Below are 23,815 nucleotides of genomic sequence, written 5' to 3' on the forward strand. Positions count from 1 at the left end.
AAAAAAAAGAATTTGTACAAACCTATGGTTATCAGTAAAGGGAGATTTCAAGTGTTGAAGGGAAGAAAGGCAGACAACAAAGGTTCCCGAGCCAAGAATAAGCTCAAAGAAAGGATTACTACCAAAGTCTTGACAGTACACTCTGTGGAAGGGGGAATAAAAAGTAGAAACTTCAAGATAAGGAACAGGAGAAAAGGTAGCCCCATGGGGTCAGATAGGAAACTAGAAAACTTGAAGGAAGATTCTTTGATAGACAAAAGGTGGAAGACTTTTGAAACATTGTCCTCTATACTTGTGTCTCCATGACAGGCAGTTGCCATCCATTCTACAAAATTTCATCTTGAAGGAAGATTGTTGGCAAACAGCCCCAGCCTGTGATTTCAAAGAATTAGGAACACCCCCAAAGAATGGTGCAGTGAGAAAACAGGCAAGAACTAGGTCAAAGAGAGAGAGAGAGAGAGAGAGAAGTTCAGAGAAATCAAGGCAAATAAAGATAGTAGAGGAAGAAATAGAAGCAAAAGAGGCAAATGAAAAAATGGGTGTCCTCATTCTTTTCAGGTTGTGAAGGAGATCCACAAAGAGAAGTTGAAATGTGGAGATACAGCAAGGAATATAATAAAGATAAGACAATGAAGAGGAAAGAAAGGGTCAATCATCATAGACAGAATGTATACAAGAGATCAGAGTTCAAGAAATACAAAAGGACCATGATCTTATAATATTATAATTATAATATACATATGAAAGAAATAAAAAGTCACATATCTGAGTAATGAACATAGCAAATAGAAAAGAAAGAGATAACAGCAAAGAAAGGCTGGAGGTAGAAGAACTGAAATGAAATGAAATAAAATAAAATAAAGTAACAAGGGACCAGAACTGAAAAAGTACATGGATTAGAAACAATCACTAGAGGCATAATAGCAATAGTACCACAGCTGACAAAAACTAGCAATGAACATATTATCATGCTATTCATCTTTACAGCTATATAACATCATGATAATTCAATTTTTCTATAACACTTATAGTACCCCATAACAGATTTAAATTGGGAACCTGTCTTATATCAGGCATTTCATCCACTAAATGAGCTTGTACCAAGAAGAGAATGAGCCTTTAATCAGGTGCTGGTGTTTATGACAATTACTGCTCATGGAAGTCAAATACCATTGGTGGCAAGATACATCATAAGTTAATGCATTACATTACACAGACACTTGTAAATGTAGGAGTTTGTTCAAAACTTGTGGTACATGGAGGAAATTCCATGGTAGTTGTGCACAAAATAATAGCTCTTAGTAGTGAAGAGAGGCAAGTAATGTTTCTGAATAACCAGTTATAAAAAAATAATATTGTTACAATTACCTTGTGGTATTGTGTCAGGTGTCTGTTGCTTCCCAAAGTTCCTGTCTAAAACTAGGTACTCTTGCCTATCTGACTGAAACACCTATGTATCCAAATGGTATTTAATGAAACAGAAATTCAAGCAAATTAAGAGAGATCTAAAATTAAAAATAAAATTTAAAATAATATCACAAAACTTTTCTCAAGTTTGTGCACAACTGCAAATATAGGTCAGTTTTATCTAAAATTAAGTTATTGTCCACATGTCTGAAATATTTATTGATTTAAGCAGCATTTAACAACACAAAAACTCAAGCAAATTAACAGAGCTATAACATCAAAAATAAAATTTAAAACAAAAAAGTCTTAAAATTATTCAATAAATCTGTGTGAAACACATAAATACAGAAGTAAAAGTAAGTTAAGAGGTATGCAAGAAAATAACAATTATTTATTAGAAGTTTAAAAATATATATATATCATATTAGTATAACACCTACACAATTGTAAAATCATGAATATTGGCTAGCAGATTTACATTTATGGTAACTGCATCTTCCATAATATTACAGAATTACTTCATTATACATAAAACCAGTAATTTCAAAATATTTAAAGATACTTTTGTGCCACTGATTCAGCATTAAGTACAAGGGCTTATAATGCTGAAAAACAGGTTTTGGTTCCAAAGTGGCCAAAGTGCAAATATAAGATTGCATAGAATACTTTTTAAAATCAAAAACTTTAAACACAGGAATATTTTAAGAAAGAAACTATTATTCACTGTAATAACTTCCTGGCCTACTCAAATGAAACCACAGCATTCTTCTCAGGCCTAGCAAATGAGATTTATTCATTAAAAGTGACAATGGTTTTAAAATAGCACTACTAAAGCAATTAATTAAAACTTGTTTCATCATACAGATGACATTTCATTGAACAAGGAAAAAGCTTTATGTTATTATCTTGTTTTGTAGTTATCTTAAATCATACATTTCTGGGTATCACTCAAGATGTATCTCTAAGCATTTTGAACACCACCTTGTACTCAAGTGTAAACCAAGCAACACAATGTACATGAATGTTTTTATGATTTTGTAATAAGAACAAGAGAAATATTCTCAAAAACACATTTCTCTTTTGCCTAATCATATAAATTCAGTAAAAATAACTTTGTTTCTCTAATATCAAAATATTTAGCTGTTATACTCATTTCTTTTAATTTTCACACAAATAACAATAACCCACTGAGTGACTCAAAACATAATCATAGCACAACATTAATCTGTGTGAGTGGCAGCAGCTTATTAATTTATACAATTACATTTTAAATCACTTTTTTTTAAATTTTCTTACAGATACTGTTACTATAATAAAATAATTACTTTCATAGACAGCACTTATGGCTATTTCTTGTTTTTTTTTTTTTTTCTCTTTTATATATTCTAAAGTAAAAGCAATAATGATGAGCTCAGTGCAGAATCAAATGCTAATGAAAATATTACTATACTTCCAGCAATAAACATACTCTCATTCCCAAGATACGAAATCCAATGACTTCACCAGCAGGATATTTTTCTGTTTCTATTTTAATTTTTTGTGGTTTTGCTTCAGGATCAAATGTCCTTGGTCCAATCTTTAAGTCTAATATACATGGTTTGTTAAAAGCATCAGTGATGTCCTCCAAACACATGTATTCCACTTCTGAAAAGAAATATCATTTATATAACTGATACTTGAAACTGTCAGTACTTGGTGAAACTCCATGACTAGAGAGTTGAGGAAAAACATTTATTGGTAAGTAGTTTTCAAATATGGTTAAAACTAAGTGACTTTTAATGATTGTTACTACCAACAGTTAAAACCCTACAAAATCTCCGACACTAGTTTAGTTTAATTTTAACAAACAGATATGACATTGCGTACTCACTTCTAGAAGCTTACCTTTGGTACAACAAAGTTATCTCAAAAGTACTTTTTAACATGTATCAGATATAGGCTGAAAGTTTAATAATGCTACAAAATTCACTCATCAATGTTACACCATTAGCATGAAAATCATAATAAAGTTAAAACTAAATTAAAACTTCATAATAATAAAAATGTGATGGTTCTTCAAGAGATAAAGAATCTGTATAAGATTCAACATTAGTGATGTCGAGAAAACCCACTTGTAGAGAAATATATATGCAAAAACGGCTCTTTGGGTTGAGAAAATATTTTACATAGAAGAGTGAACAATGTTTCGACCTTCTTCAGTTATTGTCAGGTTCACAAAGAAAGAAAGAGGTAACTGACCGGAAGCTGACCACATGTTTGAAAGGGGTTGTGTAACTGAGTGTTGGATTGTAGAGGGCAGTGTTAGATGTTTGAATATATAATTTTATTTTATTATATTAATATAAGTATAAAGGCATTCTTTATATTGGTTTATTTTGGGTTTAAGTTGTTGTATAAGTATGACTTCTTTAATTTTACGTTTGTTTATGTTTGTTTCTTTATTTAGTATTTAAGTGTTTTCTATGGTTATGTTGTGTTTATTTGACTTGCAGTGTCAAGGTGACTTTTTATGTTCTTTGAATCTGGTTTCCATTTTTCTACTTGTTTCTCCAATATAGAAGTCTGGCAGTTATCACATTGTATTTTATAAATAATGTTGGTGTGGTATTTGTCAGTGTAGTTTTTACATAGTCTAGACATCAGTTTTCTGCCTGGTTTTTGAATAAATTTGGTATTAACTGTAATGCCATATTTTGTGATTAGTTTTTGCCAAATGCAGTCTAACATAAATTTCACTAATTTAATTTTTTTTTTACTGAATTTTACTTAAATTATTTAGTTGGTTAGTGCAGGTGTATACAGAGATGTAATCAATTGTCTCTTTTTTTCATCAAAAGTCCACACAAGCTGGATCAGTTACTTTAGAACCCAACTGACAAGAAAAATTATTTTTCCTATCTCTTTTGTTACAATACAGTTGTAAAACATACTATAGAAATCACCTGTTAAGACCAAGCACTCATGTGCTGTCTAACTTAATTTCACTTAAATTGCACCTGCTTGGCAAGTATATATATATATAACTGAGGTCTAGAACTTTCTATAAACTGAGGTGTTATGATGTAGGAATACCACTTAATGCAACAAGAAAAATACTGAAGATTCAAGTCACGTGATGTTAATTAATGACAATGACTCGTATCAAGTTATGTAATGACATTTCTCATAACTATCACCTTTAAAATAATTAAGTTTCAAACATTCTTGTTATAAAAACTAAATAATTGCTAAATATTAAATCACTAAATGAACTAAGTAATAATTCTTACACTAAACAGTCTTGTATATCCAACATTCTAATTTCAATCTGATATAAATTAGTAGAAAAGGTATACAGTATTGGAACAATGGCATCTATGTAAACAATATCCTCAACAGAGATGAAGCCTTCATTGTAGTATAACTCTGAAACAAGTAGGAAATGAACAAGTTGCTCAAAAGAAGATGACACTAATAGCTTCTGAATCAAACTAATATGAAAATTAATAGGTGCACTCAAATAAACATAAAAGGCTGAAAAGAGTGTGTATAGAATTTGGTTAAGAATTCATCCTACCAATGAAAAATATATTTAGTATCGTTTGAGTCATACCAGCAGAAGTTCTCTTTGATATGGCAAAGATTCAGGTGATCCCAAAAATGTAATGACAAACAAATAAGTCACTCTCTCAAGTTGCACAGAGGTGTGACAACAACATGAGAGAGAAAACTGGAACTGTCATAAAATGCAGTTTGAACAAAATTAAACATTTCTTGGAATAAATTTAAAATATGTGAAAATACACTTCACAGCCATTTTTTGACACTCAAACTCCAAAACACAAAAAGTGACATGCTTTGAAAAGGAAGAATATCTAGAGTTGTCCAATGTCAAACCAATTTGTGAATAGTAGCCAATGTGTTTGTGTGTGCTTTGTGTCAAAGTTTAAAAAAATATTAAAAACAAATTCATAAACATTCAAGATAGGTATGTTACTTAGAGAAAAAAAAGAAAAAAGATGGCTGCAAGTAACTCCAGATTTTAGAGATGTTAAGTCCATAAATCTGCTGCTGTCCCACTAGGAGATGAATACAATTAAAATGCCACATTCACACAAAAGGATATAAATATAAAGAATAAAATTAAAATATTACAAATATTAGAAGTTTCAACTGACTGCAATGTTGGGATAATTGGGGAACTTCCAAAGATCAAGATAACTGGTCAAACTGGGAATTAGGAAATCCAAAAACTCTATGCAAAAAAATTGGCTGAAAATGTAAAAATAAATAGTGAGGGTTTCTTCAAATGCTCATCTCAACATTTTTCTTATTCTTAATGTATTAAGATTAATAATAAATTAATAATAATAAATGTTCAAGCAATAATTCTCACCCTGATAATGAAAATAAGATGGTTGAAGAAAATTATCACATTTACTCAGTTTGTTAAGAAGAAATTGGAAATTTTAATAAAAGAAAATACACCTGAACCACATAATATTTACCCAAAGGTTTTGAAAGAGGTTAATGAATGGATATGTAAGCTACTTGCAGTTATTCTTTCCTACGTCTTTTAATAGTAGGGAAATGACAACAGTTAATTGGAAGTTGGTTAAAGTTACTCCTTGTTTTGAGTGGGGTGATAAAAATTGCCCCATTAATTATAGGCCTATTAATCTCATATCAGTGGTAGAAAAAGTTTTTTTAATACCAATAAAAGATGCTTTGCAAAGTAATTTAACAAAATTTAAAATTTTGTTTGATAGTCAGCATGGTTACACTAGGGGAAAATCTTGCTTCAGTAACCTTTTATATTTTTCAAAAAGATTACCGCTTACATAGAGGAGAGTATAACTGTGGATTTGGTGCATCTGGATTTTCAAACAGCATTTGACAAGGTGCCACATAAGTTAAGATTTTCCTATACTGAAGATGTATTTCTGATAGATAATAACCTCCCTCTCATAATAGGTCTTCTCAACAAATACTGCTCTCTTATGTGTGCACATTTTTGTTTGCCACTAGCCTTTTGCTCCCATGTACTTGTAGCATACAAATGAGACTATGACAACATTCCACCATTAATAGTATGATACACCCTCCTAACACAGCTGACTCCCTCTATTCTGCAGAATCCCACTTTCATTTTAAAATTAGACCACATGGAACCATTAGAAATGGGAAAGACAGGTGGGAAGTATCTACCAGAAACACATTTTCAGTGTTGGTAAATGCTAACTTCCAATATTATAAAATTACCTCCACTCATATAATAGCTACAGACTCATACTGAGATGATGGAGAGACCAATGCAAAGTTACCAAGATAAACACCCTTCCAAAAGTGTTTGAAGAAAGCCCATGGTGTGTAACATCTCTGTGTAAAAATACACACCTGTGGAAGATGCAACACATCTGTACCAGATATACTTTTTACCCATCATGAGGATATGTGTCACTAACCAGGTGGAAAAAGAGATTTGGATATGCCTGATGGTGTAGAGTGGCTATGCAATAGCAGACTGTAATTGGTAGGTCAACTCCAGTCCAAAACCAGGTGGGACCAAGAGTGGATCATCAAAACCACAGTAGCAGGAATCAGAAGGTTAAAAGAACTTTTGTTTCAAAAATGCAGGTCAACATATGCATGCAAAGTCACTAAACAACTAACACCAGCCACCCCAGGAACCTGACATCTCGTTGATGGTAGCAAGGTGGAACGTGATGTGGAGAGACACCTCCAGTCCAAAACCATGTGAAATTGGGTACATAGCATCAAGTCTGCAGTAGAAGGAGGGTCCCAATCAGCCAATGAAGAGAAAATTTATCCAATTGAAGTTGAACCAAGGTATGTAGTGTGGCATGGGCAGCAATCAGTATCTACATAAGGCAGGGAAAGCCAAATGTAAATAACCTGCAATGAAGTATGTGGAGTGGTCCACCTGCCAGTCTGGGAGATCTTTCCCAACAGACAATGGAAGGGAACAGTCAGGAATAGAGACAATAAGAATATTATAGGAAACCAAAGACAAGGAAGAATATACCAATCAAATAAATTGGCAATTCCAATCAGTAAGGGTCACAAGGAAAAAGTCCTAAATAGAAAAAGTATCTTAATGGAAAAGGAAGTGAGAATTTGAGCCAAAGAAAGAAGACGTGCAGGCTAATTAACAACAGAGAGAACAAAACAGTCAGAAGAAATGATCAGGATCGTAATGGGAATACAAAGGAAAAATATCAGCATGAAACTGAATCCATCATGAGCTGCAAAGATCTAGGGAAGGACAGCATGATGGTAATAGATACATGATACACCAAGAACTAACATATCCAACCTATAATGATCACCAGCAAATAAAAAGCAAAGGAGGTGGGACAAGGTGCAGGTAGTCACTTATTTGAAAGGAGTCTGGGTGTTAGGTCATTCAGAATGACAAAGAAATCCCATATCTGAAGAAACAGAGAGTAAGAAGAAATGAAGGAGACAAAAGTATGAAAAAAGAGGGATATGATATGAGGAAAAACAAAGTGGAAATGGGAAAAGAGAAAGGTAGATGATAAGGTCACTCCATAGTCTGTAATGATTAACATAAACAGATTTCTGTCAAATATCCATGCAAAACATGAAATGGTGAAGATCAAAAGAACTTGAAAGCAAGGAACCATGGTGCACAAACCAATGGCAGAATATACCATTGTTTATCACAAACCAAGTAAGAAGAGAGAAAACCAAACAAGAAATAAGGGCTTCCACACATGTGGAGAATCTATATTACCTCACAAAAGACCAGACAAAAGTTAGGAGTGCAGGTAAGACAAGATGGAACACCAATAAGTAATACTGAAGGATAAAGAACCTGGACAGAAAAAGAATCAATGAAGGATGTCATTGAAGCTGTAGAAGAACAGGGATTAGAAGTTGTACAGGTCATAATGGATAAAAGAAATACTTGACATGGAGTGGCTTGGAAAAAAATCAGGGGAAAGACAGGAGGTTAGGTGTATGTGTAGTAAATGAAATTGTCCATTCCAAACTGAAGGTATTCATTGCCAGAGCAAACAGATGAGGAAGTTGAGATAAAAACAGAGGGAGTGTGACCCTGACGACCATTAGAGAAGCACCCCACTGGGAGCATAACCACTAGCAGATATGGAGACTAGAATCCTGTTATTATAAGTGATTCACGACAAGAATGAGATCACCCATGACATGATCCAATATTTGAAAGCAAAGTGAACTAGAATGGGAATCCCCTATACAGTAGTTTGAAAAGACAATGGTTAAACAGTCAAAATGGACCATGACCAACTTGCTATGTATTAAATAGAGGAAATGATCCAACACCCAATGAAATGGAAGAAGTTCCAGAACAGTGATGTGGGCCAGTAATATGTGAGAGTCCAAATGTCCACCCCTGTTAAATGCAATTGGTAAAAGGGACAACATAGGACTTGGAGGTGTAAGAGGAATGCCAACACTGGTGATATCCCTCTATAAAGCTACCAGGGGAAAATGAACACTAAAGAGTGGATAGGAGGATGAAAATGAAACAAAGGGATCCCAAATGAGATTTCATAGACCGTGCTATAACCACTGAAGATCAGGCAAAGGAGCATGACTTAAGGGAAGAAGGGCTTCCATGGAAGCCTAAATTCTCAAAAGCAATACAACTCATTAGCAAATGATAGAGAGTATTAAGCAATGTTAACTATAAACTCCATCAAAAACAAATGAAAGAAGAAGGATGGGCTAGACTAAGGGAGAAGTTGAAGAAAAACCCAAGTAGAATGAAATATGGGGTTGGGACAAGAAAAGACATCTCCATCTAAACAAGCAACCCACAAACTTAGTTTTTTGAAAAGAAAAGCACTTGAGCATGAGGTGCTTAAACGATGGAGCCAAAGGCAGCCATTCATCCATGTGGTGAATAATTCTACAGACAGTATGAACATAAAAGATGGACAAAGTTCATGGCCACCTAACCAAAAAAGAAGAAGTTGAAGCCACACCCAACAGTCAAGCAAGGAATGAAAAGACCTGCCAAACTTCTGGAGCAGTAACTCATTAAAAAATAAAAAGAACATAACTCCACAGGAGAATAAGAAAGGTCAATGAAATTGTCCTGGTTGGAGAATAATTACAAAACTTCAATACCACTGTAATAACAAATGACAAACAACTGGGGATTAAATCTCTAGAAAAGGAGAAATGACTAGTAAAACAGTGTTCCAATTATGAACTCTTACCAATTCTTGCAGATTCTGGGGAGACAAATGGGACCTTAAGGAGAAGGTAAGGAAGAGGTCTGTGAGGAGCAAAAGATGGGAAAGGTAGAGTCCTTTTCTATACATGGAGCACTCAAGTAACTACATTTAATGCATGTAGGAAATGCAGCTCCTCTCTGAAATGTGGAAAGAAGGCACTAGGAAATGGAAGCAAATAAGAGTGCATGACACAGGAATGTACCATAACAGAGTAGGAAATGGTGAAAAACAAGGAATAAAAATAATTAAAAGGTACAACTCTGGATTCCAATGCAGAAGACTTCCAAATACAGTCACTAATATGGTGCCAAATGAATGTCAAAGAAGAACTTCAGGAGAAAGACACATTGGTAGTGTACACAGTGTACACTACCAAAATGATCCTACAAACAAAATAATCCAGATATATAGATACAAAGGGAAAGGAAAAAAGGTGGGGGTATGAATTTGCCCAGAAACCCACAAAAGTCTTGTTGACAAATACAATGAGGAAAAAAATAACAATGAAAGTGGGGAATGAATAGATGTCAATGGGAACATAGGGCCTGGGAAAAGTACATTACATTTTCAGGAGTGATTCCCATGTCTGAATGAAAGACTCATAGGTTTAAAGAGTACAGGTAATAAAGCAGAGAGCCCAGAATTTAATTGGGTTACAAGTTAAACAGCATGGGCCCTCAACTCTGTACAGAAATGGTAAACTAACAAACAGATGAAAGGTATTACACCTGAGGAATTATGCCAAGAAAAAGTCAACAAAATGACTGCATAGCAAAAGAAAGAGGTTGTAAAAGGCTGTCCAAAATGTCATGGCAGATGGTTTTGTAATTATAATAAATGCAAGGTAATTCGCGTTAGATATCATAATCTGAATTCTGAGTATACTTTTGATGGGAATCACCTTAACGTTATTTTGAAATAAAAAGATCTTGGAGTTCTGACTGACCAGTTTTTTACAGCTGTTGCTATTGGCAGAGCAAATAGAGTTTTGAGTTGCACCTATGGGGACACTGAATACAAGTCTAAAGAGGTTATAATGTTATTGTATAGATCATTTATGATGGCATATTTGGACCATTATGCTCAGTATTGGGCTCCTTATCTCAGAAAGGACATTGCATTGTTGAAAAGGTTTTAGAGGAGGGCTAGTAGGATGATACCTGGGATGGAAAGGTTATATAATAATGGGTTAAGATTTCTGAACTTGTTTTCTCTAGGGGATCTGGCTAAGGTGTTTAAGATTAAGAGAAAGAATAATGTTTAACCATAATCTTTTTTCATATTTAATATTGAGAATGATAAGACTGTGGTGCACAAATATAAATTTTAGCAGGGTCAGAGTCATCTTCAGTTAAAGCAGCATTATTTCTCTAACAGGGTGGTTGGCCCCTGGAACAGGTTGCCAAAAGATGTGATGAATGCAGTTAATTCAAGTGAGTTTAAGGAAACATTTGATAAATAGTTTAATAATAAGGGTCTGCTTTGAAGTGTTCTTTTAGGTTTTAGTTCAGTTCAGTGGAAAGACTAACCCAGATGGACCATAAAGTGTCATGTTCTATGAAGCATGTAGAAATAAAAAAAGGTTAAAAATAACCCTAAAAAATAAAAAAACAACAACTGGAAATGTGCTAAGCCATGTAAAACAAGTCTACATGAGCATTAAAAGAAATACATCTGGCTATATGAAATATCCAAGCCACAAAGAACAGACACATGCTATTTACATATATATATATGAATAACAGTGAAATAAACAACACCATTTCTTTATTTGATTGTATTCTATTTTGTTAATAAAATGTAGGTACCAATTGTGCCATTAAGTAACAGTAAGAAAATTCTTCAAAATCCAAAGTGAAATATTATAAGTTATTAGCTCAAATAAGGACAAAAACTATAAAGTGTTTACTTCTTAAACAAATAACAGTAGTAAAATAAAGAGACTATTTCAAACTTATATTTACTCTTTCTTCAAAAACAATTTTACATTTCCATGATCATCTTATATATATGTTGCAAACAATTTTTCTGTCGAAGTATTTGTCAGTCTGTGGTTGAAAGACTGCACTTGCAGGTAAACCTGAGCATTCACTTTTGAAATGACAGGAGAACAGGCATGTATGTTGATGCCAAATTTTAATTTTCCAAGCACAATATTTTACATTATATTATTAGAAATTAATCATACTGTGATTCAGATTTCAAAATGAGATGTAAACTAAAGAACAAAAATGCAAATTTACTATATGTTATTGTTGAGCAATTCTTAGCATGAATAAAATGCTCAACATTACAAGTGCAGTGCAGTGGGTGGTATAAGTAGCTCACAGCATTGGCTCTGAGTCAATCCAAGAAAGTAATACAATTAACCTTTTTAAAGTCCATGAATTAATTTAAACTATTGCCATTGCTGGGATGGCTACTTTTACTTGTATTTCATACAAAGCTAAGAAAGTAAAATATGAAGTTTTTATACTCACTAGTACTGTTGAACTGGGTAACCCAACAACCTCTATATTTGGGTAAAAAGCTCTGAAGTTGAAGAACCACAGGATCAGAACAGAAAGTATCAAATACTTTAGTGTAGAAAGATTTCTCTCTCTGGCCTCTAATGTCCTCTTGAATAACAGGTTTCAAAATACTACCATCTTTATGCTTTAGCATACCTATCACAGAAGCAAAATTTAAATGATAAAATAAATACAATTTACATTTAAAATGTTAATGCTATATTCTTAAGAACTTATAAAAAGTTAAAAAGTTCTGAAGTACTGTATATCATACTTGGTACATTGTATAACGTTTTATTGCTGGTCTGGTCTCTAAACAGGGCCAACTCTAAGGATGAAATAAGTACTTTTTCAATGCTTATAGATAGAAATATAGTGTGCAGTTGAGTTAGTTATAGTCTTATGGTTGTTACCTAATGATGCTTTACATAACTAGACATGGAACTATGATGTATGGTTGATTTTTTTCTCTCAGTTCAGTTCACTTTATATGATATTTTACATAACTAGACTTAGAACAATGGAGTATGTCTCATTTAGCTGTGGTATGTTTTATTTGTCATGGAGCCAAATAGGTTTTTTATTTCTGATTTAGTTATGGCCTAATAAATAAAATTAGTACTCCAAAAATTGTTTAATCTCAAAGTCTAAGTTTAAGGTAGTCCCAGTTCAATTTACACTTTGATTAGCATGTGTTATTAAAGATTTGGAGAATTTCGCTCCTCATTACTAACCCTGAACATAAATTAACTGAAAAAAAAAAAAGCTGAACCAAAATCATAGTAAAAGGTATCAACCATACTACTTATGTGAGCATGCTCTGCAGTCATAGTGAGAAAAACCTACACACTGGAGAGGTGAAGTGAGGGAAAAGTGGCAGGATGTGAACAGCACCATATATTACACATGGGCTAAATGTCCTGACACTTTAAGATTCAAACTTTCCTAAAATATAACTGCTGAAAAAAGGGAGGGTAGTCAATACTTAATGTCTCTTATGTGGCTACTCTTAAAAGAATAACAAAATTGACAGCCAGTTTATTAATGTCTCCAACAACTGAAAATTATAAACATATTCAGTAACATAATTATCTCAAACCTTGTACCTTACAATCCACAGTTCAGTAAAATAACCTCTGTGATGACAAGAGAACTTGAACCTGATGATGACTGAAGGTGGGTTGAAATGTTGTTCGCTCCTCTATTAGTGCCATATCTACCTATACCAGCCATTTTTAAATATATAAAATAACCTGATATTTATAAAAATATGGATGTGTGAAATTTAATCAGCAGAACACCAACAGTAATATTCTTAACAAACAAAAATGTACTAACTTGTTAATCATCAGGCTTGTAATCAATTACTGAATTATTCTCATGAGACTTGGATAGTTGAAATATGGAAAAGTCTAAATATTAATAACAGGAAACACTATTTTGATCAATCAGTTAATTTATATGACACTAAGTGATGTGACTGATGCTCATGGGTAACCAATTATATTGATTGAGTCAGTTGCCAGGCTCTTTTAAAAACTGTATATTACAAGTACAGATTCAAAAGTGTTTTTCAAGACTATTTAAACAACATTAAAACTTATTAACTTCACTCTTTAGAGGGACAACAATAGTTACATATGTCCAGTGTTCTTACTCAAATAGAAGTGAAATTTCATATATGACCAATCCAGAAAAAAACACCCATTAAGGACCTAACTTATAACTAAGTTAATATAACTATTGCTACTAAAGCAGAGAATGAATTTATAAACTATGCATAATTAACTTGGAAGATTTTCACTTTTGCTGTCACAGTTGGGAGACTAATCAATACAGTTGGTTATCTGTAAGCATTGATTGTATCAATCTGTATCATGTGAAACCATCAATTAACTGAAAGCCACAGTATGGCGTGATTAATGTCCCAAAAATAATCAACTAATCAAAATACCATCAATAAATTTCTCATTATTAACTTCAATTAATTCAAAGTTTTCAACTTAATAAATTCATGCTATGCTTCACAAGCATAATCAACTATTCAAAATTAGTATTTCTTAATACTACTTTTGATTATTCCATCCATCCAAGTATTGTGAGAATAATGTATTGGTTAGATATAATTAATTAATGAGATTTATGATTAATAAATGATTAGCAAGTTCCATTAATTACTAAGCTCTTATATGTGTGCACATATATGACATTTTAATTCTTTTTTTTTAAACTGCATAAATATGTAGTTAAATGTCAATTGCACCATACTGGAATTTCTATTTGAAAACAAAATTTAACAATATTCTCTTATCTATCACAATATTTGTTACATGAAATGTTTCTATTTTGACTTGATAATACAACACACCAGATGACTAATTAACAATTGCAGTTTTGAAATCAAAACACTCTGAAATTCTACAGGAAGAGAAAAAATGCACACATCTCACATTCAGAAAAATACACATACAAAGCAAAGAGCTGTTGTTACTTAGGGTTAAATATGATTAGTTGCTCATGTGACATCTGACAAATAACCTGCATAGAGATAAAATACTGTTGAAATAACAGTAATCAATAATTACACATAAGTATTCTTCATCATGAAAAGAAAGAAACTTCAAAAGTTAACCCAAAAAGTATCAACAGGGTGAATGTGTTAAATTAGTGAAAAGAACAATCAAACCATTTTTTGTTCAATATACAATAGTCAAAGTTCATATATTTAAGCCTAATAATGTGATCTTAACTCAGATTATTTACATTTGCCTTAACCCCTTTGCTATGAGTTAGGGTTCAAAAGCCATGTCATTGCATTTGTTGATTTCCATTCAAAATTTTATTGAACTACCAGTTTACAAATTTAAGTCAATAGCTTTGGAATCAAACTTTATAATTATATACAAGCTAATTTCTTAATTTAAAAGAAAATATCAAAAGAGCATATTTAAATATAGATTTTAGTGAGTCATGTGGTATGTTGAATGCAACACTTTAAAATTAGATAGTTGTAATGTCAAAGCACAAAGTCTATATATAATTTTGTGCAAATTAGGAACGCAGATTACTAATATTGACAAACTAGAATATAAAACAAAATAGTTTTATTTTCCTGAGATATGGCTTACATACTGAATCAAACAGCAGCCACATTCAACTCTTTCTATTTTTTGAAATGGTCCTTTATATACTCTTACTACAGTATGTGACATGTGAATAACCAATCAGAAACTTAGAATGTTCCCAAAGTAGTTTTCTCAGCCATTTCAGGCTTTGAAAAACTACTTAATTTCTTTGATCCAAGTTTTCAAGAAGGTAGGTTGTGTCTTTAGTCTGCTTGAAGTTTAGATTTTTTAAAATATAAATAAATCTTAGTTACCATGCTTAAAAAAATCATAGTGGAATTCTATGGTATCAGTGTAATTGTTTATAACTTTTGGTTATTCAACTGTATATATAAAACCTAAAAAATTGTTAGATTCTCCACATGTGATATTTTAAAAGGCTAAACATTAACAACCTATGCCCAGCACCAATAGAGTTCAAAAGTTATAGCAACAAGAGATAATTGTTTGCTTCACTTTTTGATTTACTGTTCTATATTTTAAGAAAAATTAGTTTAATAATTTATTTCTAAATAGCAATAATCTATATAAATAATGTAAAATAATTGAAATGTGACTGTATCTTTCAAAACATTAGTTCACTGAAGCACAGTCAGTTTTAGTGACCTATGTGCACACGTATAACATCAATGAAAGTTATGAAATGTTAAATAGGCATGACTGGAAGGTAAATATGATACAAAATACATAAGTTCATACATACTGTTATGAGACATAAGCTACTTAGACTAAACATTTATATTTTCATGCTACAATATGTAGTGATTCTAGCACAACAAAAATGTAACTAATATTTATTTCCTAATTTTTTTATGATGGTTACGAGGTTGGTTAAGTGACAGACCTCACATAGTGAGAATATAGAAAATAACATAAAATATAAAGTCTTACTTAAAACTAACATTTGAAAGAATTTATGAGGTTTTAGAGATTCCACAAATAATATTTGAGATTTTTGAGATTAAGAATAGTTTTTTTTAATCATAACATGAAATCATTTTACACTCAGACTAGTAATGAAACAGATTATATTTTCATAAATAAATCTTTTGCAAAAATATTTCAGTACAAAATCTTATTTTATGTCTGTAAAATACTTGTAATCTTTACTAAATATTTATCAAATTTTGTGAAGATACACATACTGTATCAAAAGTTAAAGTGCAAATACTTAACATGTGCAAATGTGTAGACAAACTCATGTATATTATACCAAGCCTGTTGCAAAATGGTTAAATGAAAAGATAAGTACACTAAAAAAGTGAGTGTTATTGTTGGGAAATAAATTTTAGAAAGCTGATTAACTAAGAATATTCTGAAACTCAACAAAAATAACCAGACCATTATAGTATGCAATACAGCCAGGTGTCATGTTTGATGCATTGGCTAATCAATCATTTTTTGAATAAGAAAAGGCAATTATATGCTTAAAATCCAGAGTGAGTTGTTTTCTAATCAACAATCCAAAACATCTATCCCCAGAAGTATGTATGAAAGTTCCAAAACATACAAGAATAGGCCCTTTCAACTTGACCAAACAGAAAAAGACAGCAGCCTGTTCCCTTGACTACACAAAGGAAGAAAGAATTACCCTGATTACAAAAACAAGTAACTACTGTGAAATTAGGACTTGAGTAAAATTTAAAATAAACATATCAGAAATAAATAATTTCTAAGCAAACAAAACAAACAAGGTATTACAGAAAAGGAAGAAAAATATTCACATAATCAGAATACATGCATAGGGATCTATAAACAGGCTGACAAAATTTAAGGCCGTACAATTTTGTACACCTGTTAAGTTTCATAAAGACTGGACAAACACTAAAGTTAAATAATTTAAAGTGTGTATTCTTAATATTTGAAGAAAAGCAAGAAATGTTGAAGATCTATGCCTTCAAGGCCTACTTCATGCATTGAAGATTGAACAGAATTTTAGTGAAGTAAAAATTTTACATACAAATGACTTAACAAAGAGTGTTTGATGCTACTTAAAATAAACAGCTTCTAGTACCAGATCAACTTTGAAATAACTGACTTGAGCTCTATTAGAGGCAGAATCTGTAATACTAGAACTATGATAAGCCACAAATAGTCCAGTGTGTTTAATGCACAAAGAACTTTTGTTCCCATTCATTTCGTTTCTTTACCCTCTAAGATTATTGTTATAGCTCATTTCCATGTGTAGCATACAAAATGTATTGTAGGTATGAGTTTGAAAAGATAATCATATAGTACCTGAAACTTTGTGCCAGCTACAAAAACCAATATACAATACATGCCACTGCCTTATCTTAAATTATTTTATATATTGCATTAGTTGTGAAAGCTGCTGGTTTCCATTACCTAAATCCCAAAAACAGTCCTGACAAATAAAGCTACTAAACTTAGTCTTTATATCATACACTTTTTTTTTTTTGGCTTTTGAAACTTCCTATAAATGACTATACAAAGGGCGTAAAACTTACCAAGTTTATATTTTCCTTTACCATGGAAGTGACCAGCAACTTGATGAAGCGGAACAGTAGTATCATCTGGTAATGCAGTCATTGTTCTTGAATAAGGCTGTTGCTTCCAAGCTGTATTCAAAGAGAGTAAAACAACATTTCACTTACATGATTTCAAAATTTCATTCTGGTAATTACTGAGAACATATTTCTTACATGTTTAAAACCTATAAAATCACTGAGACATAATAAGAAGATAATTTTCAAGGATAACAAAGGGCCTACTGGTCCATGTGGGCTATCCAATCCACTAAACTAAACCCTTCAAAAATAAAACCACCACATCATTCAAGTATTTATATAGTTTTCCTTAAAATCACTTAAATTAACTGAATTCATAACATCTGAAGGCAACTCATTTTAAAGGCTGAGTACCCTCTTAGATAAACAAAACTGTCTTAGCTGAAGATGACTGCTATCTTGCCAATATTTACATTTGTCATCTGGTCCTACTATTCTCACCATTAAGTAAAAAAAATCTGCTTCAACACTATCAATTCCCTTTACACACTTACACACCTCAATCGGATCCCCTCTAACTCTTCTTTATCAAGAGAAAACAATTTCAGAGATCTTATCCTTTCATTATATAACAACCCCTCCATCCAAGGTACCATTTAACCTTCCTCTGAACCTTTTCAAAAATTCAATGTCTTTCCTAAGGTAAGAAGACCAAGACTGAACACAATACTCTGAATTTGGCTTAACCAGTAACCTATACAATGAAATTATAAAATTTTTAAATCTGTATTCAGTATTTCTGTAGATACAATTTAAAATACTATCTGCCCTACCAGTAATAACAGGACACTGCTTAGATGGCTTTATGAGACTGGTTGGCTATTATGGAAAGATCTCTTTCCTTTACAACAATGTAAAGATTATTCCCATCCAAATTATACTTATAATTTAAATTATGATAATCCACACAAATATTACCTTGCACTTATTATAATTTAAGCAATATCTTTCTTTCATAACACTGTTAAGTTTATTCCCATTCAAATTATAATTCATATTATGATAAATGCAATATAATGTATGTGGGTTATTACAACTTAAATCAATCTGCCATTTATTCACACAATTCATTAAATGATCTAAATCCTTTTGTAAAGCAGCAGCAGCATCCTCTTCACAGCAAGCAACACCCAAGACCTTAATATCATCAACAAATTTATGCTATTTATTGACCATTCTTTCATCTATATTGGTATAAATAAAAGAAAAAAGCAAATGTCCTAAGATAGGGATCTGAAATACCCCTCCTGTAACATTAAACCAGTTTGACTGAATTTAATTTATAACAGCCCTCTGCTTTCTTTCACCCAGATGCACTTAGATAATTTATCCCCCACACCCATAGAAATAACTTTTTTAACATTCCTTTAATGTAGCACCTTGTAAGTGGTTTCTGAAAATCTGTATGTCCCAAATCTACACCCTTACCTTCATCAACTTAAGCAGTAACCTTTTCAAAGAATGTCAAAAGAATTGTAATGTAAGATTTTCCTTTAGTAAAACCATGTTGAATATCAATTAAAATTCCTAGCTTTATTAAATGACTTTGCAAAATATCTTTTAACAAACTTTCCAAAACTTTTCCCACAACTTATGTAAGTCTAATATGCTAATAATTACTGAGAAAAATATTATGACTTCCTTGAAAAGAAAATAATATTAGCCAATTTCCAATCCTCTGATATCTCCTCACTACTCAAGAACTTATAAAACAAAAACATAAGCAATTAGTTCACATATCCAATCCTTATCCTCCTTCGGAACCCTTAGGGAAATATTATCTAGCCCAGAAGCTTTACTGTTCTTTAAACTTCCCAGTTTCTTCTTAACAAGTTCATAATTAATGTGACCATCTTTTTCACTCTTGTTTCCACCCATTAACTGTTTAAGATGAGGAACACAGCTTAAATCCTCATCAGTAAAAACTGAAAAAAGAGCAGAATTTAATAAACCAGTCATCACATAATCATCAGATGTGAGCCTTCCTTCATCATCTTTCAAATGTCCTTTCCCTATCCTAACATTTTATTTATCCTTAATGTATTTAAATAAATCCTTACTATTAATTTTTACATTTTAAACCAAACTTTTTCATACATTCCTTTGAATGTCATAATTTCCTGTTTGACCAAATTTCTTAATATTCTATAGTTTTCTAAATTTCCCATCAAACCAGTCAATTTCAATTAAACTTGTGATTGTTTTCTTTCACTTTATCCCTAATACTCTTTGTGAATTAATCTGTTGTTTTTTTTCACTTTCAGTCATCCTTTTCTTTCTATAAAGAATATGTTTATTTTTGAATATTTAAAAATGCATTATCCTGCTTTAAGAGCCTTGTTTTTTGTGATGACCCAGTAACTATTACCTAACATCACACATAAACACTCAAACCAACCAACTGCAACAAATACATAAAAAAATAGATAAAAACAAGGTTTTTGATCTGAAACTTTATATACTAGTACTCTTCTGCTCCATTTCAAATATAACACACAGATACCCAAGATTCACATTTTGCTTGGTTGAGAAATCACTTGTTAACTTCAGTTGGTCATAAATCCAAAGGTTGTTCACAGAAACAGTTAAATGCTAGATATTTTATGTTTAATTTCAGTAAAACATCCATTATAAGTTTATTTATATTGATACTAATTATTATAAATCCAACACCTGACATCATACAAAGACCATATCAAACTATTTACATATCCTAAACATAACAAACTTTAATTTCATAACTGTGTTTCACAATACATACAAAGTTTGACATAAGTCTTCACTGTGTCACAAAGTAGTCAGTAATAGGTACATACTGAGGTTGTTTACAACATGATTGATAAGATATAACTGACAAGAAGTTGTTTGTAATGGGTTTTAAATGAGTAAGCTTATGCTGAGATGCACAAACCCCAAACAAATATTACTTTTAATAAAATATGCTTAACAGTTTCTTGAAGAGTTCAAAAGAGTAATACCATGAGTATATGGGTTGAAATAAATGCAGAGTGGGTTATATTTGATAAAAGTAGGTTAAGCTTTAGGTCTAAAGAAGCTCAAAGGTTACCGTTAGAAGAGAACATTCTTTTTGCAAGAAAATCAGAAAATGAAAGGAGTGAGAAAAGCAAAGAAATCTCAGAACTACAACATGAAAACAAGGATAAAAATCTTAAAGTAAGGTTGTTCTTTTGAGGGATTAGGACTGGGAGGCAAATATTGTGTATATTAACTTAAGTGCAGTATAAAAGTTTCTAGGTCTGAGGGAGCAAGTGTTTCATGTGAAAGTAATGGTAACAGATAAACATACCCTTTGTTAGCAGTAAAACTAATACACTTATAAAATGTATTTAAACATAGGTTTGTTACAAGTCAAATGAGGTGATTACCTCACAATATAAATTACTTATTTAGTGGTTACACTTTATGGAATATTGTGTACAGTTTTGGTCTCCTTTCCTAAAAAAAAATAAAGACTTATTAGAAATAATTTAGAGGAAAACAACGAAGACGGTCCCAGGATAGAAAAAGTTATCTTATACAAATATGTTAAGATCTCTTATTAATGTATTATCTTTTGACAAAATAAAAGTATGAGATAGTCTTATCAAAGTTTACAACATTATTTAGGGGATAAACAAGATAAATGACTATACTTTCTTTGCATTACATTCTGAGTGCAATAGGATGAGAGCAAGTAAGTTTATAATTTGGAAAAGACAAGTTAGGATCCAGTTAAGATAATATGATTTTTAAAACAGGGTGGTTAATTTACTGACAACAGCAGGTAAATTCCTTTTTATCATGATTTCTTTCTTTCTATTCTAACACTAAGCCAATTTTCTATCCACTACTTTTCCATCATTCTCATAAGCATCCAACTTACTATTAATGTAATAAATTAATTAGTTACTTGGTTCAGGTGAATTACAATTAGTACATATATCAGTATTATATTTTATCTCACTTCTAAATTTAATGCATTTTCTTCATTACTATTAATTTCATAATACAATTGATATTTTGACTGGGTGTTCTAATTTGTATGATGTATTATACATATAGTTAATATTTTTTGTGATTTATAAACTTCTCCTAATATAATTTTGTCTTGTCTACAAATTACCTTCACATATTGTGCTTTCAGACCTCAACAGATGATGGAAGAGGTGTAGTTCACATAACATGTGATACCTTTAAATTTTAAAATGTTATCATTCTTCATAATACATCAAGAAAGCAATTTGATTCATATATCTTAGAAGCATAGATAAAATGTTTTAGTGGAGAGAGGGGTATGATCAATAAAATAAACTTTATTATCTGGGATAATAAATTTAAGCTTTGGAATTATATACATGGGTACTAAAACCTAAAGCACGACTCTCTTTTGATAACTCACTTATCATTAAACTTACAGAGTAGATTTTGTGCTGTTCATATTTTTTAGAATTTGTCCAAACATTTGTTGTATAATATAATGGACACATGGATCAGAAATTTAGTGTTCAGCTTGAATCCCATTGTGATTTTAGTTAGTTGTTAAAATAAAACAGAAAATCAGAAAAATTCAAAACCTCTTAGCTTAGTGCACATAAATTTACTAATACGGTACTAGTAAAGTATAATTATCTGTAGTTGAGCTAATCACCATAACTAACTTCCAGTACCACTATACCAGATTAAGCTGGAACTTATTAAATAAAATTATACTTGAGCTTAGTTGTTGCAGGCCAGGCCAATAGATACTTTGAAAGTTTGACTCACATGTCCAATTGAGAAACCGTGGAGTGATGCAGGGCACTGACTGAAATACTGATAATTTGTTACCACCGACTATTGAACAAGATTTGGAATACAGATATCCTTATTCAGAACACCAGTCTGACGCACCCAATAACGTTCTCTTAATTAGGTAAAAAGCGCAACATATAATAAATTCCTTTAAAAAAACATACTTAGGAAGAAGGTAGAAACATCATACAACACCCTGTGTACGTTACTCGCTGGTGTTTATTACACACCATACGAAAATCTGGTTTTCGTTCAACTTATTGATATTTCTAAAGTACTTTTTTTTCTTTAACTCAGAAAGTGTAGTATCAAGTGATTCATAGAACTGCACAATGGGCGTGGTTAAACGCAGATCCGCCATACTTTCAAAAGAATATTATCCGAATTATTAACATAATCTATTAAAACATTATCCTTCTAAAACTAATATTACTATAAGGAAGAAAGTCACAGATATCTTACAACTAGTAAAGGCAGAAATTAGTTGTATTAAATCGACACCGTTCGTCAGTTGTGCACATCTGCAAACAGAAATATATATGAGCTGTGGGTGCATTTTAAAGATAACAGTCAAATCCTGCTATTCAGCCAGATAAATAGTAGTTCAAGAGTTGACAGTGAGTGCTGAAGACTACTTTCTTTCCTTTAGTTCGTCACTTGAAAAGCTGGGACAGCTAGCACGAATATCTAAAACCAAACGAATATATTAATTGATGAGAGTATACCCCCTGAAAGTAGACAGTAAGTCTCAGGGTTTGTGACGCTAAAAATTAGGTTTCGATTTACACAGTGGGCATAGCACAGCACACCTACTGTATAGCTTTATATTGAATAGCAATCAAACAAAACTACTATATAATGTTGAAATATTTTATAAGTGATTTTTAAGCACTTGTGAGTGAAAGAAAAGTGAAGTATAATATATTAAACTTCACTACATTTATTATATCATTTAGCTCAACTCAGGGATGAGTTCACAACGAATATAATAATGGTCGAGACACTATTTATATCATTGACTTTTCTACATAGCCACGTGGGTAAGGTAATCCGAGGGTCTCGAGTTCGAATCTCTATCACACCAAACATGCTCGCACTTTCAGACGTGGGGGTGTTATAATGTTACAATCAATTCCACTATTCGTTGGAAAAAGAGTAGCCCAAGAGTTGGGCGGTGAGTGGTGATGACTAGCTGCTTTCCCTCTTGT

The 23,815-nt window shown here is 31.8% G+C and overlaps 1 protein-coding gene across 6 annotated transcripts in view; it reads right to left on the reverse strand.

Annotated features, from left to right (window-relative positions):
* Positions 1 to 23,404, reverse strand: part of Ipk2 (Inositol phosphate kinase 2) — a 31,526-nt gene extending 8,122 nt beyond the window's left edge. The window contains exons 1-5 of one of the 6 annotated variants that reach the window (XM_076461649.1): positions 23,070 to 23,404; positions 17,757 to 17,867; positions 12,134 to 12,319; positions 2,876 to 3,051; positions 1,369 to 1,450 (exon numbers count right to left, since the gene is read on the reverse strand). In XM_076461649.1, the coding sequence (XP_076317764.1) occupies positions 1,369 to 1,450; positions 2,876 to 3,051; positions 12,134 to 12,319; positions 17,757 to 17,867; positions 23,070 to 23,163 (649 nt within the window). In that variant the 5' untranslated portion in view covers positions 23,164 to 23,404. Of the gene's footprint in view, positions 1 to 1,368; positions 1,451 to 2,875; positions 3,052 to 12,133; positions 12,320 to 13,269; positions 13,384 to 17,756; positions 17,868 to 22,464; positions 22,499 to 22,526; positions 22,946 to 23,069 lie in introns of those variants that run through there. The other 5 variants (XM_076461651.1, XM_076461650.1, XM_076461653.1 and 2 more) reach the window with 5 other exon arrangements.
* Between the last annotated feature and the right edge of the window lie 411 nt (positions 23,405 to 23,815).

This window comes from Tachypleus tridentatus, chromosome 10 (assembly GCF_004210375.1).
Source record: "Tachypleus tridentatus isolate NWPU-2018 chromosome 10, ASM421037v1, whole genome shotgun sequence".
Classification (NCBI taxonomy): domain Eukaryota; kingdom Metazoa; phylum Arthropoda; class Merostomata; order Xiphosura; family Limulidae; genus Tachypleus; species Tachypleus tridentatus.